The sequence below is a fragment of the Oncorhynchus keta genome, chromosome 17 (genome assembly GCF_023373465.1).
Source record: "Oncorhynchus keta strain PuntledgeMale-10-30-2019 chromosome 17, Oket_V2, whole genome shotgun sequence".
Lineage (NCBI taxonomy): Eukaryota > Metazoa > Chordata > Actinopteri > Salmoniformes > Salmonidae > Oncorhynchus > Oncorhynchus keta.
The window spans coordinates 40,404,765-40,425,391 of record NC_068437.1 but is presented as its reverse complement, the minus strand read 5'-3'; the positions used below and the strand labels follow the sequence as shown (position 1 = coordinate 40,425,391).

At 40.0% G+C, this 20,627-nt stretch overlaps 1 protein-coding gene across 1 annotated transcript in view; it reads right to left on the bottom strand.

Annotated features, from left to right (window-relative positions):
• Positions 1-20,627, bottom strand: part of LOC118395827 (protein arginine N-methyltransferase 8-B) — a 41,247-nt gene that overhangs the window by 7,579 nt on the left and 13,041 nt on the right. The window contains exons 4-8 of the mRNA XM_035789799.2: positions 18,147-18,210; positions 13,563-13,705; positions 13,251-13,338; positions 8,314-8,429; positions 2,809-2,959 (exon numbers count right to left, since the gene is read on the bottom strand). Of these exons, the coding sequence (XP_035645692.1) occupies positions 2,809-2,959; positions 8,314-8,429; positions 13,251-13,338; positions 13,563-13,705; positions 18,147-18,210 (562 nt within the window). The remainder of the gene's footprint in view (positions 1-2,808; positions 2,960-8,313; positions 8,430-13,250; positions 13,339-13,562; positions 13,706-18,146; positions 18,211-20,627) is intronic.

Genomic DNA, 20,627 nt, shown 5'->3' with positions numbered 1-20,627 from the left:
CACCCAGACTATTTACTTTGACCCCCTCCACCCTTTGTTTTTACACTGCTGCTACTGGCTGTTTATCTATGCATAGTCACTTTACAAATGACCTCGACAAACCTGTACCTCTGCACATTGACTTGGTACCGGTACCCCCTGTATATAGCCTTGTTATTGTAATCGTAAATATCTTGTAACACATGCATACATGTTTTTTTTAAACTTTAGTTTATTTAGTAAATATTTTCTTAACTCTATTTCTTGAACTGCATTGTTGGTTAAGGGTTTGTAAGTAAGCATTTAACGGTAAGGTTGTATTCGGCGCATGTGACATAAAATTTGATTCGATTTGTTTTGCTAATTCAATGGGTGAGTTGTTATTTTCCAGCAGCAGATAACTTGAACTTTTTCTACCTATCAGCATGTCTGAGTGTCTCTGTGTGCTCCATACACTATATACCTGTCCTCCAGGAGAACATAGGAAATCAATGGCCGTAAAGGACTTAGGCCTCTGTGTGCATTTAGATGCGTATCAGGGGTGCAGCGAGGGTAGCAAGATTTAGTGTTGGGTTAGGTGATTTCGTCTGATGGACTGGCTCAAATCAATACAAAGAGGTGGAAGAGCTGTATGATTGGAGGTCAAAATTAATTCATGGTCCACTTTGCAGAGTGACAACACATGGTCATCTTGCCACTGCCTCTGCAAAATGTACGCCACAGAAAGTCACAGTGCAAAGTCTCTTATGTGCGTCACAAATTCAAATGAAGGCAAACGAATGAAGATATTATGCGGTATCACATCACAAAATGTATAACATCACACCGCCACTAGAGGTCGCTCACTGACTGCCAAATGAACTCAGCTCATCGCTCTACGTTCTGTGGACATGCAAATCAACTGGGGCCTCAAAGGTCTTCTAATTTTAGACTTGATACAATACATGACCAAAAGAATGTGGACACCTGCTCGTCAAACATCTCATTCCAAAATCACGGGCATTAATAGGGAGTTGGTCCCCCCTTTACTGCTATAACAGCCTCCACTCTTCTGGGAAGGCTTTCCACTAGATGTTGGAACATTGTGATTTCATTCAGCCACAAGCGCATTAGTGAGGTCGGGCACTGATGTTGGGCGATTAGGCTTGGCTCGCAGTTGGCATTCCAATTGATCCCAAAGGTGTTTGATGGGGTTGAGGTCAGGGTTCTGTGCAGGCCAGTCAAGTTCTTCCACATCAATCTCAACAAACTATTTCTGTATGGACCTCGCTTTAGGCATTGTCATGCTGAAACAGGAAAGGGCCTTCCCCAAACTGTTGCCAAAAAGTTGGAAGCTCAGAATCATCTAGAATGTCATTGTATGCTGTAGCATTAAGATTCCCCTTCACTGGAACTAAGGGGCCTAGCCCGAACCACCATAAAGGTCTAGATAGAGAGTTACAACACATTTTTACGCTTGAAGGGTTGTAAAACTCCCTGCGCTGGCTGGCTATACAAGAGTAATACAAACAAACACACACAAGCACTCTTTTACACAGGCGATGCATCGATATTACCAAACCATTATTCCTCCTCTACCAAACTTTACAGTTGGCACTATGCATTGGGGCAGGTAGCGTTCTCCTGGCATCCGGCAAACCCAGATTAGTTCATCGGACTGCCAGATGGTGAAGCGTGACTCATCACTCCAGAGAACAGCTCCACAGTCAAATAGCGGCGAGCTTTACATCCCTCCAGCCGACGCTTGGCATTGCCCATGGTGATCTTAGGCTTGTGTGCGGCTGCTTGGCCATGGTAACCCATTTCATGAAGCTTCGAACAAACAGTGCTTGTGCTGACGTTGCTTCCAGTGCTGACGTTGCTTTGGAGCGCAGTGAACTTTAACACTTGGCAGTCCTGTTCTGTGAGCTTGTGTGGCCACCACTTCGCAGCTAAGCCATTGTTGCTCCTAGATGCTTCCACTTCACAATAATTGACTATGGCAGCTTTAGCAGGGCCAAAATTTGATGAACCAACTTGTTGGAAAGGTGGCATCCAATGACGGTGCCACATTGAAAAAGACAGATCTTCAGTAAGGCCATTCTACTGCCAATGTTTGTTTATGGAGATTGCATCGCTGTGTGCTCAATTGTATACCTCTGTCAGCAACAGGTGTGGCTGAAATAGCCGAATCCACTAATTTTAAGGGGTGTCCACTTACTTTTATATATATATATAGTGTATCAGCGTTTGCTGTTGTAGTCTAGGCCTTTCTGGCTTATCAAAGAGCTCATTAGAGGGGGTTCTTTGTCTTGGGATGGAACCCATAGGGAGGATGGATGGTGGGCAGGGAGCAGGAACTCTAGCTAACCAGTCAGGGAGCAGGAACTCTAGCTAACCAGTCAGGGAGCAGGAACTCTAGCTAACCAGTCAGGGAGCAGGAACTCTAGCTAACCAGTCAGGGAGCAGGAACTCTAGCTAACCAGTCAGGGAGCAGCTGGACTCTCCTAGCCTGTAATCTGCCAATTAAAAGGATAAAATCCTAGGTCTGCAGACGTTGTTCTGATAACGACACTGTGAACTGAAGAGCTGCTAGTACTACGGTACAAAGAGTGCTAATGAGCCTTCCACACCGAGCCTTCCTTTATTGCTCATAATTTCTTATCATCCAGTTTATTGTTGTCGTCCCCCAACAATTGCCTGTTGCCAACCCCTGGCCTACACATTCCTCTTATTAATCACATGTCAATCTTACATCTACAATTATGCTACACCTGTGTAAGCCTGTGTGAATATCAATAACAGAGAAAGAGAGGCAAAGAACAGGAAGAGAGAGAGTTGAAAATGTACCGGTGGAGAAGCCAGTCTTCTTGTGACACTTGGTGAACTCGATGTTAAAGTAGGTGACAAGGGCGTGGATGTAGTCGTTCCTCTGGATCTGAAGGCAGAAGGCTGAGGTGAAGGACAAGTCCTCAGTCTTCACTGTATAGATGTCCACCTCCTGTTGAAGAGGGACAACAACCACACTTCCCTGTTACATCTACAGCTAGCAGTGTTAATGCTAATCACATACATACTCCATAGTGATTGGGGTTCTATTCACACCATTCACTGCCAGCACAGTGGTTTCTCCATTGTGTATGTACATGTAGGCCTAACTCTTCCTCTGTTGCCTTACAAGTCTTGTATGGAGCAGGTCCACGTGCATGTCTTATATGAGTCATATGATCTATGTGGCGGTGCCCCTGGGCATTGTGTCCTGTATTATCCCTGAGCCTCTTGTTCTGTCTGTCAGAGCTGAAGCCTCTGCTCTCTGCTACTCTGCTCCAACCTCTCCCTTTGGGTTCAAGGGCCACAGAGCTGAAACCAAACCCCACTAACCCCACCTCACCCCAGAGGGACCAGCCCAGAAACCCCCACTAAAGGTGGATGAATGAGGAGAAGATGGGGTCATTTGGCTGGAGAACCAAGGCAATAACTATTGTTAGGCTTGTATTGTGCTCACATGCTGCTCCTTTATAGACCTCCTACAGTATGATTGATATCCCATATTTTAAAAGGGTATCTACTGCCTCGTGATTCTGCAGTGGGAGAGGAGAGCATATGGTTGTGAAACACAGCTTTCTGCTCCGGTGAGGCCCACATTTCATCTTTCACTCAAATGTCAGCACACCAGCGGTTCCCAAAACACATTAGCGTTTGATTACAGAGAAAGGTAAGCAGACAGATGGTTTAGAGCTCAGATAATGTGTTGTTATGCAGTCCACTATAATGTATTCACCGCGGGGGGCAACTGGCTCTGTTTCCAAAGTGACACATTTGCAGTGGAAAAATACAATTTTTATGTATCGGGCAATCAGCAGTTAAAACAGCATCATTCAAGTCAACGTCCCCAGCTATCTTTCTCAAACAACTCCCAGCTTTTGTAAGAGTAACAACTGTTTACTTTGGTTATGCGCCACAAACTCCTTAAAGCCATATTTCATACTGCAGGAAGACAATTCCTCTTTGGCGCCCTCTCACTCACAGTAAAGGAAACATTTAACACGAGGAACTTGTTTGATCCCTTTAACATCCTAAGCTCCTTTGCGCACTGTCTGTGTACAATATTAATTAAAGGACTCATCCTATAATCCATTCAGAGACATGCAACACCTTGTCAGTGGCTTGTCACTTTCTGGGTTGTCAGGTTTAATCTTGCCAGGCGTGAGTGCAAACAAGGTGCCAGTATAAAAATCTTGAAGATAAAACACAGACTTTTCAAAGATTATTTCCCTGCTTGTTATTTTTACAGACAAAAGGCTTTAGAAAGAAACAACCTAAACACATGCACGTAGAAATGGCAATCCAATCAATAATCTAGGTGAACAATCCAATCAATAATCTAGGTGAACAATCCAATCAATAATCTAGGTAAACATTCCAATCAATAATCTAGGTAAACATTCCAATCAATAATCTAGGTGAACATTCCAATCAATAATCTAGGTAAACAATCCAATCAATAATCTAGGTAAACAATCCAATCAATAATCTAGGTGAACAATCCAATCAATAATCTAGGTAAACATTCCAATCAATAATCTAGGTAAACATTCCAATCAATAATCTAGGTGAACATTCCAATCAATAATCTAGGTGAACATTCCAATCAATAATCTAGGTGAACATTCCAATCAATAATCTAGGTAAACAATCCAATCAATAATCTAGGTAAACAATCCAATCAATAATCTAGGTAAACAATCCAATCAATAATCTAGGTAAACATTCCAATCAATAATCTAGGTGAACAATCCAATGAATAATCTAGGTAAACATTCCAATCAATAATCTAGGTAAACATTCCAATCAATAATCTAGGTGAACATTCCAATCAATAATCTAGGTAAACAATCCAATCAATAATCTAGGTAAACAATCCAATCAATAATCTAGGTAAACATTCCAATCAATAATCTAGGTGAACAATCCAATCAATAATCTAGGTAAACATTCCAATCAATCTAGGTAAACAATCCAATCAATAATCTAGGTGAACAATCCAATCAATAATCTAGGTAAACAATCCAATCAATAATCTAGGTGAACAATCCAATCAATAATCTAGGTAAACATTCCAATCAATAATCTAGGTAAACAATCCAATCAATAATCTAGGTGAACAATCCAATCAATAATATAGGTAAACAATCCAATCAATAATCTAGGTGAACAATCCAATCAATAATCTAGGTAAACATTCCAATCAATAATCTAGGTAAACTATCCAATCAATAATCTAGGTAAACAATCCAATCAATAATCTAGGTGAACAATCCAATCAATAATCTAGGTAAACATTCCAATCAATAATCTAGGTGAACAATCCAATCAATAATCTAGGTAAACATTCCAATCAATCTAGGTAAACAATCCAATCAATAATCTAGGTAAACAATCCAATCAATAATCTAGGTGAACAATCCAATCAATAATATAGGTAAACAATCCAATCAATAATCTAGGTGAACAATCCAATCAATAATCTAGGTAAACATTCCAATCAATAATCTAGGTAAACAATCCAATCAATATTCTAGGTAAACAATCCAATCAATAATCTAGGTAAACAATCCAATCAATAATCTAGGTAAACAATCCAATCAATAATCTAGGTAAACAATCTAATCAATAATCTAGGTGAACAATCCAATCAATAATCTAGGTAAACAAGAATCAATAATCTAGGTAAACAAGACAATCAATCAATAATCTAGGTAAACAATCCAATCAATAATCTAGGTGAACAATCCAATCAATAATCTAGGTAAACATTCCAATCAATCTAGGTAAACAATCCAATCAATAATCGAAACAAACAATCCAATCAATAATCTAGGTGAACAATCCAATCAATAATCTAGGTGAACAATCCAATCAATAATCTAGGTGAACAATCCAATCAATAATCTAGGTAAACATTCCAATCAATCGATAAACAATCTCAATAATCTAGTGAACAATCCAATCGATAATCTAGGTGAACAATCCAATCAATAATCTAGGTGAACAATCCAATCAATAATCTAGGTGAACAATCCAATCAATAATCTAGGTGAACAATCCAATCAATAATCTAGGTGAACAATCCAATCAATAATCTAGGTAAACAATCCAATCAATAATCTAGGTGAACAATCCAATCAATAATCTAGGTAAACAAGAATCAATAATCTAGGTAAACAATCCAATCAATAATCTAGGTAAACAAGAATCAATAATCTAGGTAAACAAGACAATCAATAATCTAGGTAAACATTCCAATCAATAATCTAGGTGAACAATCCAATCAATAATCTAGGTAAACATTCCAATCAATCTAGGTAAACAATCCAATCAATAATCTAGGTAAACAATCCAATCAATAATCTAGGTGAACAATCCAATCAATAATATAGGTAAACAATCCAATCAATAATCTAGGTGAACAATCCAATCAATAATCTAGGTAAACATTCCAATCAATAATCTAGGTAAACAATCCAATCAATAATCTAGGTAAACAATCCAATCAATAATCTAGGTAAACAATCCAATCAATAATCTAGGTAAACAATCCAATCAATAATCTAGGTAAACAATCCAATCAATAATCTAGGTGAACAATCCAATCAATAATCTAGGTAAACAAGAATCAATAATCTAGGTAAACAAGACAATCAATAATCTAGGTAAACAATCCAATCAATAATCTAGGTGAACAATCCAATCAATAATCTAGGTAAACATTCCAATCAATCTAGGTAAACAATCCAATCAATAATCGAGGTAAACAATCCAATCAATAATCTAGGTGAACAATCCAATCAATAATCTAGGTGAACAATCCAATCAATAATCTAGGTGAACAATCCAATCAATAATCTAGGTAAACATTCCAATCGATAATCTAGGTGAACAATCCAATCAATAATCTAGGTGAACAATCCAATCAATAATCTAGGTGAACAATCCAATCAATAATCTAGGTGAACAATCCAATCAATAATCTAGGTGAACAATCCAATCAATAATCTAGGTGAACAATCCAATCAATAATCTAGGTAAACAATCCAATCAATAATCTAGGTGAACAATCCAATCAATAATCTAGGTAAACAAGAATCAATAATCTAGGTAAACAATCCAATCAATAATCTAGGTAAACAAGAATCAATAATCTAGGTAAACAAGACAATCAATAATCTAGGCAAACAAGACAATCAGACAATCAGCAGTCTAGACATGGGAATTAACATGCATGGCACTATCTGTAGCCAGTAGTGAAGGACACAGAAAGCATGGCCAGAAGGCTGGAATTGGAGGATCGCATTAGGGTGAAATATTGTCCATTTACAGCTGAAGACATACGCCACTAGATTGTGGCGCCACTAGATTGGGGCGGCAGCGTAGCCTAGTGGTTAGAGCGTTGGACTAGTAACCGGAAGGTTGCGAGTTCAAACCCCCGAGCTGACAAGGTACAAATCTGTCGTTCTGCCCTGAACAGGCAGTTAACCCACTGTTCCCAGGCCGTCATTGAAAATAAGAATATGTTCTTAACTGACTTGCCTGGTTAAATAAAGGTTTAAAAAAATTTAAAAAATTAAAAAAAATATGTATGTAGATGATTTACAGTCTCTTTACTGTAACATATGGTCTCTTTCCTGATTCTGAATTAGGTTAAACAGTTTAAAAAGTCTTGATTCCTACAGTGTGTTTTCAACAATGCAACAATGTTACGTTGAGGCACGTGGATGTGAAGTACACACCTCAGCAGTCCAAAACCTGAAGCTTAGCAGCTATGTTCACCATTCGAATGAACAGATCAAGATATCGTCTGGTGGCCTGTTATACTAATAACAGTAACACCGGGTTATGTAAATCCTACACTACATTAGCCTAGAGTTTTTTGTTTACTTTATTATTTCAACTATTTAAAAAAACAAGCACACACAACTTGAAAAAGCCATAGGTGCACTTGAGTAAAATCATGGAGGATAACACAATAAAGGGATTGTGGTCCTCTTGAGACACGGATGAACACAGTATGGCAGTGAGATAATAAAACAGAAAAACAAAGAAGAACATCTATCTCATCATTGCAGTTACATCGTAGGGTACAATGAAATGGGCACAGAAGACAAACTGTTTAAAAGGGTGTCGTTTTTATGGGCAGAGACAACGCTGACGCAATGCTTTGTGATTCAACAGTGGGCTTTCGAACTGCTGGTTTTCCACAAAAACAAATTAACTACACACACATACAGTCACACACAGAGACATGCAATAGTTCTACACACATCCGCACACACGTGAAATGAAGACAAAGCGGACCTTGATCAGGAAGGAGTTGGTGACCATCTGTTTGGGGTCAACTATGTCCACCAGGGGCTCCTTCATGGCCACGTTACGGATGCAGGTCATGTCAAAGCCATACACGTTCTCCCACCCTGTGGATGCACAGCACATTATGGAACACCTTTGTGGAAGAAGGGCAATTAAATAAATCAGTCTTAGCGAGGGAGGAATACATAGTGTGTATCCAAAATGGCACCATACTCCCTATGTAGATGACCAAGGCACAAGATACCTGGTTAAAAGTAGTGGACTAAATAGGGAATTGGGCGCCACTTCAGACGCAGTGTCGGCTAACCATCACTGTAGTGCAGTGCACCGCAGTAAACAGAGAGATTGCCTAATCTCTCCTCAGGCTAACTCATCATGTATTAAGCATGGCTACAGTACTTAAGATAGTGTTTAAGATAAAATCAAATAAAACTGGAGGCCTCTTACACTTCAATGTTGTGATGCGAAAATCCTGGCGAAATGCATAGCACATAGAATAAAAAAGGTTTTACCAGATATTGTTCATCCTGATCAGACAGGTTTTTTACAAGGACGATATATTGGAGATAATATACGACAATTACTTGAAACAGTTGAACACTATGAAACGTCAAAGATACCAGGCCTGGTCTTCATAGCAGATTTTGAAAAGGTGTTTGATAAAGTACAACTAGAATTTATATATAAATGCCTGGACTACTTTAATTTCAGTGAATATCTTATACAATAAGTAAATGATATGTACAGCAATGCCAGGTGTAAAATAGTAAATAACGGTTACTTCTCAGAAAGTATTGAGCTCTTAAGAGGAGCAAAACAAGACTGTCTGTTGTCTCCATATCTATTTATGGCCATTGAAATGCTAGCTATTAAAATTAGATCCAACAAGAACATCATGGGGTTAGAAATCCAGGGGATAAAAACAAAAATGTCAATGTATTGCAATGAATAAAGTATTTTATTGAGTCCACAATCTGGATCCCTACACAGTCTCAATGAAGATCTTGATCACTTTTCTAGCCTCTCTCGATTAAAACCGAATTATGAAAAGTGTACCATATTACGTATTGTAGTTTACCAATAAAATTGGTGGATGGTGAAGTAGACATACTTGGTATTCATATCTCAGATAAGATGCTGCAACCATGGAGAGGTATGTACAGTGCATTCGGAAAGTATTCAGACCCCTTTTTGGACTTCTAAAATTGATTAAATACAGTTTCCCCCTCAATCTACACACAATACCCCATAATGACAAAGCACAGTTTTTTTTGCAAATGTATTAAATATAAAAAACTGAAATATCACATTTCCGTAAGTATTCAGACCCTTTACTCAGTGCATAGTCGAAGTACCTTTGGCAGTGATGACAGCCCCGAGTGTTCTTGGGTATGACGCTACAAGCTTGGCACACCTGTATTTGGGGAGTTTCTCCCATTATTCTCTGCAGGTCCTCTCGAGCTCTGTCAGGTTGGATGGGGAGCGTCGCTGCACAGCTATTTTCAGGTCTCTCAAGGGGTGTTCAATCGGGTTCAAGTCCGGGCTCTGGCTGGGCCACTCAAGAACATTCAGAGACTTGTCCCGAAGCCACACCAGCCGTGTCTTAGCTGTGTGCTTAGGGGCTTTGTCCTGTTGGAAGGGGAACCTTTGCCCCAGTCAGGTCTTGAGCGCTCTGGAGCAGGTCTTCATCGAGGATTTCTGTACTTTGCTCCTTTCACCTTTCCCTCGATCCCGACTAGTCTTTGCCACTTAAAAACATTCCCACAGCGTGATGCTGCCACCACCATACTTCACGGTAGGGATGGCGCCAGGTTTCCTCCAGACGTGACGCTTGGCATTCAGGCCAAAGAGTTCAATCTTGGTTTCATCAGACCAGAGAATCTTGTTCCCCATGGTCCTTATGTGCCTTTTGGCAAATTCTAAGCGGGCAGTCAGCCTTTTACTGAGGAGTGGCTTCCGTCTGGCCACTCTACCATAAAGGCCTGATTGGTGGAGTGCTGCAGAGATGGTTGTCCTTCTGGAAGGTTCTCCCATCTCCACAGAGGAACTCTCGAGCTCTGTCAGAGTGACTATCGGGTTCTTGGTCACCTTCCTGGCCAAATCCCTTCTCCCCCTGTTTGCTCAGTTTGGCTGGGCAGCCAGCCCTAGCAAGAGTCTTGGCGGTTCCAAACATCTTCCATTTAAGAATGATGGAGGCCACTATGTTCTTGGGGCCCTTCAATGCTGCAGAAATGTTTTGGTACCCTTCCCCAGATCGGTGCCTCGAGATAATCCTGTCTCAGAGCTCTACGGACAATTCCTTTGACCTCATGGCTTGGTATTTGCTCTGACATGCTCTGTCAACTGTGGGACCTTATATAGATGGGTGTGTGCCTTTCCAAATCATGTTCAATCAATTTAATTTACCATCGGTGGACTCCAATCAAGTTGTAGAAACATCTCAAGGATGGTCAATGGAAACAGGATGAACCTGAGCTCAATATCGAGTCTCATAGCAGAGGGTCTGAATACTTATGTAAATATGATATTTCAGTTTTTTATATTTAATACATAAACCTGTTTTGCTTTGTCATTATGGGGTACTGTGTGTAGAATGAGGGAAAATAACTATTTAATCCATTTTAGAATAAGGCTGTAACGTAACAAAACGTGGGAAAAGTCACCAGGTCAGAATACTTTCCAAATGCACTGTACATGTCTATTTATGAAAAAAAACTCTTTGGTCCTATCACAGTTTACTTACTGATGGTGTTGCCTACTTCAGACAACTCATTTTTAGCCAAAAGTATTTAACTTTATTTGGAATGCTAAGCCAGACAAAATTAAATGTGTCTATTTATATAATGAATATGAGTTTGGGAGGCTAAAATGGTTACATATTAAAGAATTAAATATATCACTAAAAGCTTCACTCATACATAAGTTATACTAAAACCTGAACTGGTTCTCCAGTAAATTATTAAGGCAAAAGTTGGAACAAAGAATGAGCTATTATACGCATTACCACTTCTCATTTCTGACAAATTGAAAATTAAACTTTCTTAAAAGTATCACCCTTTCTTAAACAAGCCATACAAAGCTGGTTACAATTTCAATTTTATCCTCCAGAAAAGAAAGAACAAATATTACAACAATTATGGTTAAACTCAAATATAGTGATTGATTAAAAAAACTAGTGTTTAAATTCTATTATATTTATTAATGATACTATGAATAGAAACGGTGCAGCTATCAAAAATAAATGAGAATGTCTGCTCAATCCAAATGTACAACCAACTGATTGCATCATTATCGCAAAAAGGATAACTTGTTTGTCTGCCATATATTAAAGATACGAATTGGCTGAAAAGGATTGGCATGAATAGACAAATATACCAGTTTCATTTGAGGATTGTATTATTATTATTATTATTATTATTACAGCTGCGCCATACAGGTTGCAAAATAAATGGGCAGAGATGTTCGATGTACCGATTCCATGGCATATGAACTGATACAAAAAAAACAATACTTGATTCAACACTTCAAATTTTTCCATGTGGTTTATTATACCAACAGAATGCTATTTAGGGTGATAGGTGGGATGGGCTAAGAGTTGCTGAGGGGTGAGATGAAGAGCTTATGTTTGGTCATGTATTATTGTATGTGATTGCTGTATATAAAAGTACCATGTATGTCAAATGTGTAAATCAACTGTATATATAAAGTGTGATATGTAAAATGTATGTATATGTAGCATAACAGATGTAAAAACAAAATAAGATATTTGTGTAATCCGAAGAGGGGGTGTGGGTTAATAAAAAATAAATAATTAGAATATATTATTTTAAAGATAGTGTATAAGCATCTTTATGTGTCCCTTTGAAGTGGAAAAACTTAAGCGTGACAGGAGGAGGAGGGAATAATGAGCAGGTCGCACCTCAGCTGTGCATTATCAGGCCCTAAAACTGAAGTACTCCTGGGTATTATTCTAGAACATGCAAGAGCACAGATTGAAACAGGGAGTAGCAAAGCAAAGCAAAGCAGATAGTCATCTGACTTTATCCAATAAGAAATGCGAATTTCGTTTTTCCGTTTCAAAATGCTTTGCTATGATATGCCATAATGAATGTTCCCTGTTCTCATGATGGCAGAACATTATTTTAGCACACTAAGTGATCAGGTATGTCATCCTTTCCCAAAAGACATCTGTCTGTTGGAACCAGACTGGGCCAAATATGGACACTGTCCCCCACTCGTCCTCTACCTCCTATCTCTGCTTTCACTAAAACCTCTCACTGCACAAGGCTGAGAAAGCGGAACAGCAATGGCTGGACTTCTCCTCAGTGCTCGCTCAGTCATGTGGTCTGGGTTTCTGTAAGCCTAAGGAACTCGCTGTCTCAAAGTATTGTGTTGGTTTGGAATTCCCTATTGGTGGTGTACGTATGTGTGTGTAGGTATGTGGAATGGGTGTGTGTGGTGGTATGATGCATTGTTCTGCTTCATGTCCTCTGTTTGACTGTCATGGCTCTGGTCTCTGTGCTGAGATGAACAATTCCACCAAATCCACCAGGAGAGCTTTGTGTGGGCGAGCACTGAGATGGAGAGGCTTGTTGACTTGAATATTGTATCGATCATCACTTATGCCTTTGAAAAGTTCAAATGTATGACCAACACTAATGTGTGTGTGTGCCTGCCGTGTGTGTGTGCCTGCCGTGTGTGTGTGTGCCTGACGTATGTGTGTGTGTCTGCGTACAGTATATTGTGTATGTTTAAGTGTGTCTCTTTGGTGCTGCTGTGGTTGTTCTACATTCACGGGTTGCTTAGCAAAGCAGAAATATAAGCCAGGTAAGACCCACCACGGGAATAGAGAGCGAGTCAGGGGCAGAGGGACTTATGTGAGGGCCCAGGGCCAAGTAAACATACACCAACACAAACACACTCACAGTGGATTTTGAAGTCCTTGTACTGCCTGTCCTCGATGGCCACCACATACAGTGCAGCACGGTCGGGAAACATCAGACCGCCGGGTTTCTGTTTAAAATTTGGGGAGAAAAAAAGTACCTGCAATCAATCCTGCATAGAAGGACATCTCATTTCTCAGCTGTGCTGCATGTGAGAAGAAGCACCCAGGCCAGGTTATGTTTTTAATCCCTGGGTAAGTCAGTGAGGTTAGAGCACTTGTCATGCTGCTAGCATGTCTGGTCAGTGCATGTGAACACACACACACACACACGCACGCACACACAGACACCTACCAGCCACTTGTCCCTTGCAAAGATGACGGTATTGAGCATAGACTCGTAGAAGAGACAGTAGCCCATCCACTCTGAGATGATGATGTCAACCTTCTCTACTGGCAGCTCCACTTCCTCCACCTTGCCCCTGAAGATGGTGATAACTGCACAACATACCATTACACACCATTAACATGGAGCAAATCACATTAGGTACAGTGGGGCAAAATGTATTTAGTCAGCCACCAATTGTGAAAATACATATTTTCCACCATAATTTGCAAATAAATTCATTAAAAATCCTACAATGTGATTGTCTGGATTTTTTTTTCTCATTTTGTCTGTCATAGTTGAAGTGTACCTATGATGAAAATTACAGGCCTCTCATCTTTTTAAGTGGGAGAACTTGCACAATTGGTGGCTGACTAAATACTTTTTGGCCCCACTGTATATTATTCATAGCCGTCTATTTACCACTACAAAATGATTCTGGCACTAAAACCGCACTCAACGAGCTAGATAAGGCCATAAGCAAACAAGAAAATGCTCACCTAGAACCTGCGCTCCTAGTGGATGGGGACTTTAATGCAGGCAAACCTAAATCCGTTTTACCTCATGTGCAACCAGAGATAAATAAAACTCCAGACCACCTTTACTCCACACACAGAGACAAAGCTCTCCCTCGCCCTCTATTTGGTATATCTGATCATAATTATATCCTCCTGATTCCTGCTTATAAACAAAAACTAAAGCAGGAAGTACCAGTGACTTGCTCGATATGGAAGTGGTCCGATGAATCAAATGCTAAGCTACAGGACTGTTTTGCTAGCACAGACTGGAATGCGTTCAGGGATACATCCAATGGCATTGAGGAGTACACCACTTCAGTCACTGGCTTCATCAATAAGTGCATCGACGACGTTGTCCCCACAGTGACTGTACTTACATATCCCAAACAGAAGCCATTGATTACGGGCAACATCCGCACTGAGCTAAAGGGTAGAGCTGCCGCTATCAAGGAGCAGGACACTAATCCGGACGCTTATAAGAAATCCCGCTATGCCCTCAGACGAACCATCAAACAGGCAAAGTGTCAATACAGGACTAAGATTGAATCCTACTACACCGGCTATTACGGACTACAAAGAGAGACCCAGCAGCGAGGTGCACAGTGACTCAAGCTTACACATTTCTTTAGTAAAATACTGCCATCGTCTTCCATGCAGAGGACATGTTTGTGTAGACCATGTATCTGATGCTGTCTGGACCAAAATATTATGCATGTCATACTATTTTTTGGGCCAGACAGCTTCAGATACACAGGCTACATATAGTAAGACAGAGGGGGCCGTTTCGCTCGCTCGGATGCTTTCTCCAGTGAGATGTTTCAGCCACTTGTGAATTGAAGGAAAGTTGGCGGAGGTGCACAGTGCACTGTTATTTTGGATAAATGTTCAAAGGTAACATACTTTTTGAACTGATTTGTTTGACAAATCACTAAATCCACCCCCTGAAAAAGGCCCTGTGCCTTGTGTGACTCCCCCTTACACAGAGACAAACCCGTGTTGCTCCAAATGTATCGCACCAGTTGACAAACAACAAAATCTCCATCTGGCTATCTTCACGTTTACCTGAGATCATCTGTAGAGTAAGTCCGCTTACAAATGACACAAAGACAAATATGTTAGCTCTGATCAAACCAATGAGTTTCAGGCTCTGCTGAAGGCGTCTTATGCTGAAACGCAAAGCCTGTCTGTTTGGTCCCATGAATAAAAACAAATATCCTTTAGTTTTTTTCTGGGAGAGTCACCTGTTGAAGTGTCCTATAATTTAATAACCAACATTCGCACAGATGATTGAAGACAGCTTGCAATAATATTACATTATTGCATCTGAGCTCCTAGAGTGTGCGGCTCTCCTTTCTTTTTCAAGGAATAGAGTGCATCATGGAAAATTAGGTGACCTTGGCTACAGCACACAGCCGACATTTCTATTCACTTTACACAACATGTTGTTTCTGACATTCAGATCAAATCAGATTTACACTTTAATGATGACTGAATAGTGGGCTCAAAGTACTGTTGTAGCCACAAAAACGTATCTCTTCTTGAGATTAAAGTTGAACAAATTTAAAGTCCTTTTCCAGTCAGTATGCGCTTTGTCTACACATACAGTGCATTCGGAAAGTATTCAGACCCCTCACATTTTGTTACGTTACAGCCTTATTCTAATATGGATTAAATCGGAGGAGGTTTCAAACTATAGCCCATAATGGCAAAGCAGAAACAGGTTTTTATAATTATAAAATAGGTTTTTAATACATGAATAATATATGAATATAAAAAACTGAAATATGGCATTTACAAAAGTAATCAGACCCTTAACCTTGTTGAAGCATCTTTGGCAGCGATTACAGCTTTGAGTCTTCTTGGGTATGACGCTACAAGCTTGGCAGACCTGTATTTGGGGAGTTTCTCCCATTGTTCTTTGCAGATCCTCTCAAGCTCTGTCAGGTTGGATGGGGAGCGTCGCTACACAGCTATTTTCAGGTCTCTCCAGAGATGTTTGATCAGGTTCAAGTCCAGGCTCTTGCTGGGCCATTCAAGGACATTCAGAGACCGTCCCGAAGCCACTCCTGTGTTCTTTTATTTTACCTTTATTTAACTAGGCAAGTCAGTTAAGAACAAATTCTTATTTTCAATGACGGCCTAGGAACAGTGGGTTAACTGCCTGTTCAGGGGCAGAACAACAGGTTTTTTACCTTGTCAGCTCGTGGATTTGAACTTGCAACCTTCCGGTTATTAGTCCAATGCTCCAACCACTAGGCTACGCTGCCGCGTTCTTGTGGCTGTTTGCTTAGAGTTGTTGTCCTGTTGGAAGGTGATTCTTTGCCCCAGTCTGAGGTCCTGACAGGTTTTCATTGCTCCGTTCACGTCACGGTTCCCTCATCCTGACTAGTCCCTGCCGCGGAAAAACATCCCGACACCATGATGCTGCCACCACCATGCTTCACCGTAGGGATGATGCCAGGTTTCCTCCAGACATCTCACTTGGCATTTAGGCCAAAGATTTCAATCTTGGTTTCATCAGAGAATCTTGTTTCTCATGGTCTGAGAGTCCTTTAGGTGCCTTTTGGCAAATCCAAAGTATGCTGTGCCTTTACTGAGGAGTGGCTTCCATCTAGCCACTCAACAATAAAGGCCTGAGTGGTCGAGTGCTGCAGAGATGGTTGTCCTTCTGGAAAGTTCTCCTATCTCCACCGAGGAACTCTGGAGCTCTGTAAGAGTGTTCACCTCCCTGACCAAGGCCCTTCTCCCCCAATTGCTCAGTTTGGCCAGGCGGCCAGCTTTAGGAAGAGGCTTGGTGGTTCCAAACTTCTTCCATTTAAGAATGAAGGAGGCCACTGTGTTCTTTTTGCATACATTTTTTGTACCCTTCCCCAGATATGTGCCTCAACAAAATCCTGTCTCAGAGCTCTACGGACAATTCCTTCGACGTCAAGGCTTGGTTTTTGCTCTGACATGCACCATCAACTGTGGGACGGGTGTGTACCTTTCCAAATCATGTTCAATCAATTGAATTTACCACAGGTGGACTCCAATCAAGTTGTAGAAACATCAAGTTGTAGAAACATCTCAAGGATGATCAATGGAAACAGGATGCAACGGAGCTCAATTTCGAGTCTCATAGCAAAAGGTCTGAATACTTTTGTAAATAAGATTTCTGTTATTTTTATAAAAAATAACTGTTTTAGTTTTTGTCATTATGGGGTGTTGTGTGTAGACTGACGAGGACAATCTTTAATTTAATCAATTTTAGAATAAGGCTGTAACATAATAAAATGTGGAAAATGCAAGGGGTCTGAATACTTTCCAAATGCACTGTATGTTTTCTAAGTGGTGGCTATCCCTATACAGAGCCACACAGCCAGTCCATAATGTTCTCATATAAATCAGCTCACCTGGAGGCTAAAGAAAATAAGTGGATTCTCACTCCGGCTGAGATGAGTTGGCGACAATCACGTTTCTTCTCCTACCTGGAGTTATTGAATACAGTTTCTCAGAGAACAGAAGTCTTTGTCAGCATGAAAATGAACGCTCCCAGGCTTGGTACCAGTTACCACTCTGTCATTGGCTTTCCAAAAGCTTCCCTAAACACACTGGAAGTTGCAAATGAGCTGGTCCACACAATTACTCCATCCATTTTTAACAGGCAGGGCTTTGGAAAGATTGATTTTGCTGATGCTACTTTTTATCTATGCTATTATTTTGTTAGAGCTTAAATCGCAACTTGGCTGTTAGCTGAGTAAACATTTTGCATGAATATGTGGTTACTCCCCTATTAAATATCACTGTACAAATTGTGAAATTGATCCCCAAGAAGTAAACTAACTTGTTTTCTACAGAGAAGTGAGAATATAGTTACTTTCGCATTATGTTTTTAATTAGCCATATTTCCTCTCACACACAGATGGACAACTTCCCACGATCTTGGTGAATCCTCCCCTTTTAGACAATGACAGTCACGGTCACATCTTTGTTGTACTGCATCTCTGAGGAGAAAAGTAAATAGGCACAGTGAATAAGAAAGACCTTCAGCTCTTACCACTGTCCAGGTGGTTAGACTTGATGATTTTCTCAGAGTATTCCGATATACTGGAACATTCAATCTGGGGAAAAAACAAAACAAACATCACTTCAAACATTTTGACAACGATATCACTGGTCGCTCTGGATAAGAGCGTCTGCTAAATGACTTAAATGTAAATGTAAATCACCACGGAAAACGAATTAACTGAAAAATACTTAAGAATGGCACTATTGTGCATCAGATGTGTGGATGACAAATCAAATCAACAATGGTGGAATATGCTGCTCTCTAGCTCCGTCCAACAGATGAGTTCTGAGAAAGTAGTTGGCACTGGAAGTCCAGGACTTGAAGAAACTGTTTGTGATGGTAAATAGACAGCTACGAAAACTATAGATGAAAAGTCTCTTGGTAAAAAATATGGTCTTCAGCTTATAATGGGGTATTCTAACAAAGGTCAGCAAAAACTTGAGCGTTCCTTCATATTATTGATCGCACACCAGCTGTTGTTAAATAGACACACCCCTCCTCCCTTCGTCTAACCACAGTCTGCAGTCCGGTCTTGATGATAGATAGCAAAAACAGCGAGATGTACAGTTGAAGTCGGAAGAACACATAGGTTGGAGTCATTAAACTCTTGAAACTCTGGGGGCAGTATTTCATTTTTGGATGAAAAACGTTCCCGTTTTAAACAAGATATTTTATCATGAAAAGATGCTCGACTATGTATATAATTGACAGCTTTGGAAAGAAAACACTCTGATGTTTCCAAAACTGCAAAGATATTGTCTGTGAGTGCCACAGAACTAATGCTACAGGCGAAACCAAGATGAAACTTCAAACAGGAAGTGAGCCAGATTTTTGAGGCGCTGTGTTCCAATGTCTCCTTATATGGCTGTGAATGCGCCAGGAACGAGCCTACACTTTCTGTTGTTTCCCCAAGGTGTCTGCAGCATTGTGACTTATTTGTAGGCATATCATTGGAAGATTGACCATAGGAGACTACATTTACCAGGTGTTAGAGCCGATTTGGACATATTTGTATAAAAGACCGAACATATGGAGCTCCATGTATATTTGTGTAAATATATTAAATATTAATGTAAATTATGAAATATTAGGTACGTACCTTTATGACTTATAGTTACCTGATTGAGATATATTAATTTGTTGTTAGTGTAACTCAGCCATTTGGCCCCCCCTCTTGCCTGTTCATTGTATTGTGGTAAGTGTGTTAGGATAAAGGCAGGAAGTTGGGCCTTCGGGAGAGAGAGAGTCCTTGCTAGATGCGGGAGCGGTATAGTTTTTTGACCATACAGACATACAGACATACAGACAGGTCATAATATGTATTTTCCATATAAAGTAATCTATGCTTTAAGTTGATTGGAGAATCATTTATTTGTTAGATATAAGAAGAATAAACATTTTTGTTGCACCATATCCCTGGATGTCATTGAATGTTTGGCCGTTTGGAAACCTTGAGTGTGGACTATATGCGTACCAAACAACCCCGCTTCAGGCTTGGGCAGTGGCTATGGTAAAGACGAAAGGAAGCCACCAGGTGTCCGCCTGGTGTCCTCCGTCGAAATTGGTGCGTAATCTCCAGCTGCATGTATTTTTCCATGTGATTCAGAGGAGAAACCAAACTTCCACGAATGATATATCATCGAATAGATATGTGAAAAACACCTTGAGGATAGATTCTGAACAATGTTTACCATGTTTCTGTCGATATTATGGAGTTAATTTGGAAAAAAGTTCGGCGTTTTGATGACTGAATTTTCAGGGTTTTTTCTTAGCCAAACGTCAAAGGTAAATGATTTTATTTGAATGCTTTTCTTGTTCTTATGAAAATGTTGCCTGCTGAATACTAGGCTTAATGCTATGCTAGCTATCAATACTCTTACACAAATGCTTGTTTTGCTATGGTTGAAAAGCATATTTTGAAAATCTGAGATGACAGTGTTGTTAACAAAAGGCTCAATATATTTATTTCATTTCATTTGCGATTTTCATGTATAGTTACCATTGCGTTATGGTAATGAGCTTGAGGCTATAATTACGCTCCCGGATACGGGTTTTTTTCTTAGCCAAACGTGATGAACAAAACGGAGCGATTTCTCCTACACAAATAATCTTTTTGGAAAAACTGAACATTTGCTATCTAACTGCGAGTCTCATTGAAAACATCCGAACTTCTTCAAAGGTAAATGATTTTATTTGAATGCTCTTCTTGTTTTTGTGAAAATGTTGCCTGCTGAATGCTAGGCTTAATGCTATGCTAGCTATCAATACTCTTACACAAATGCTTGTGTAGCTATGGTTGAAAGGCATTTTTTGAAAATCTGAGATGACAGTGTTGTTAACAAAAGGCTAATAAGCTTGTGAGCCAATGTATTTATTTCATTTCATTTGCGATTTTCATGAATAGTTAACGTTGCGTTATGGTAATGAGCTTGTGGCTATAATTACGCTCCCGGATACGGGATTGCTCGT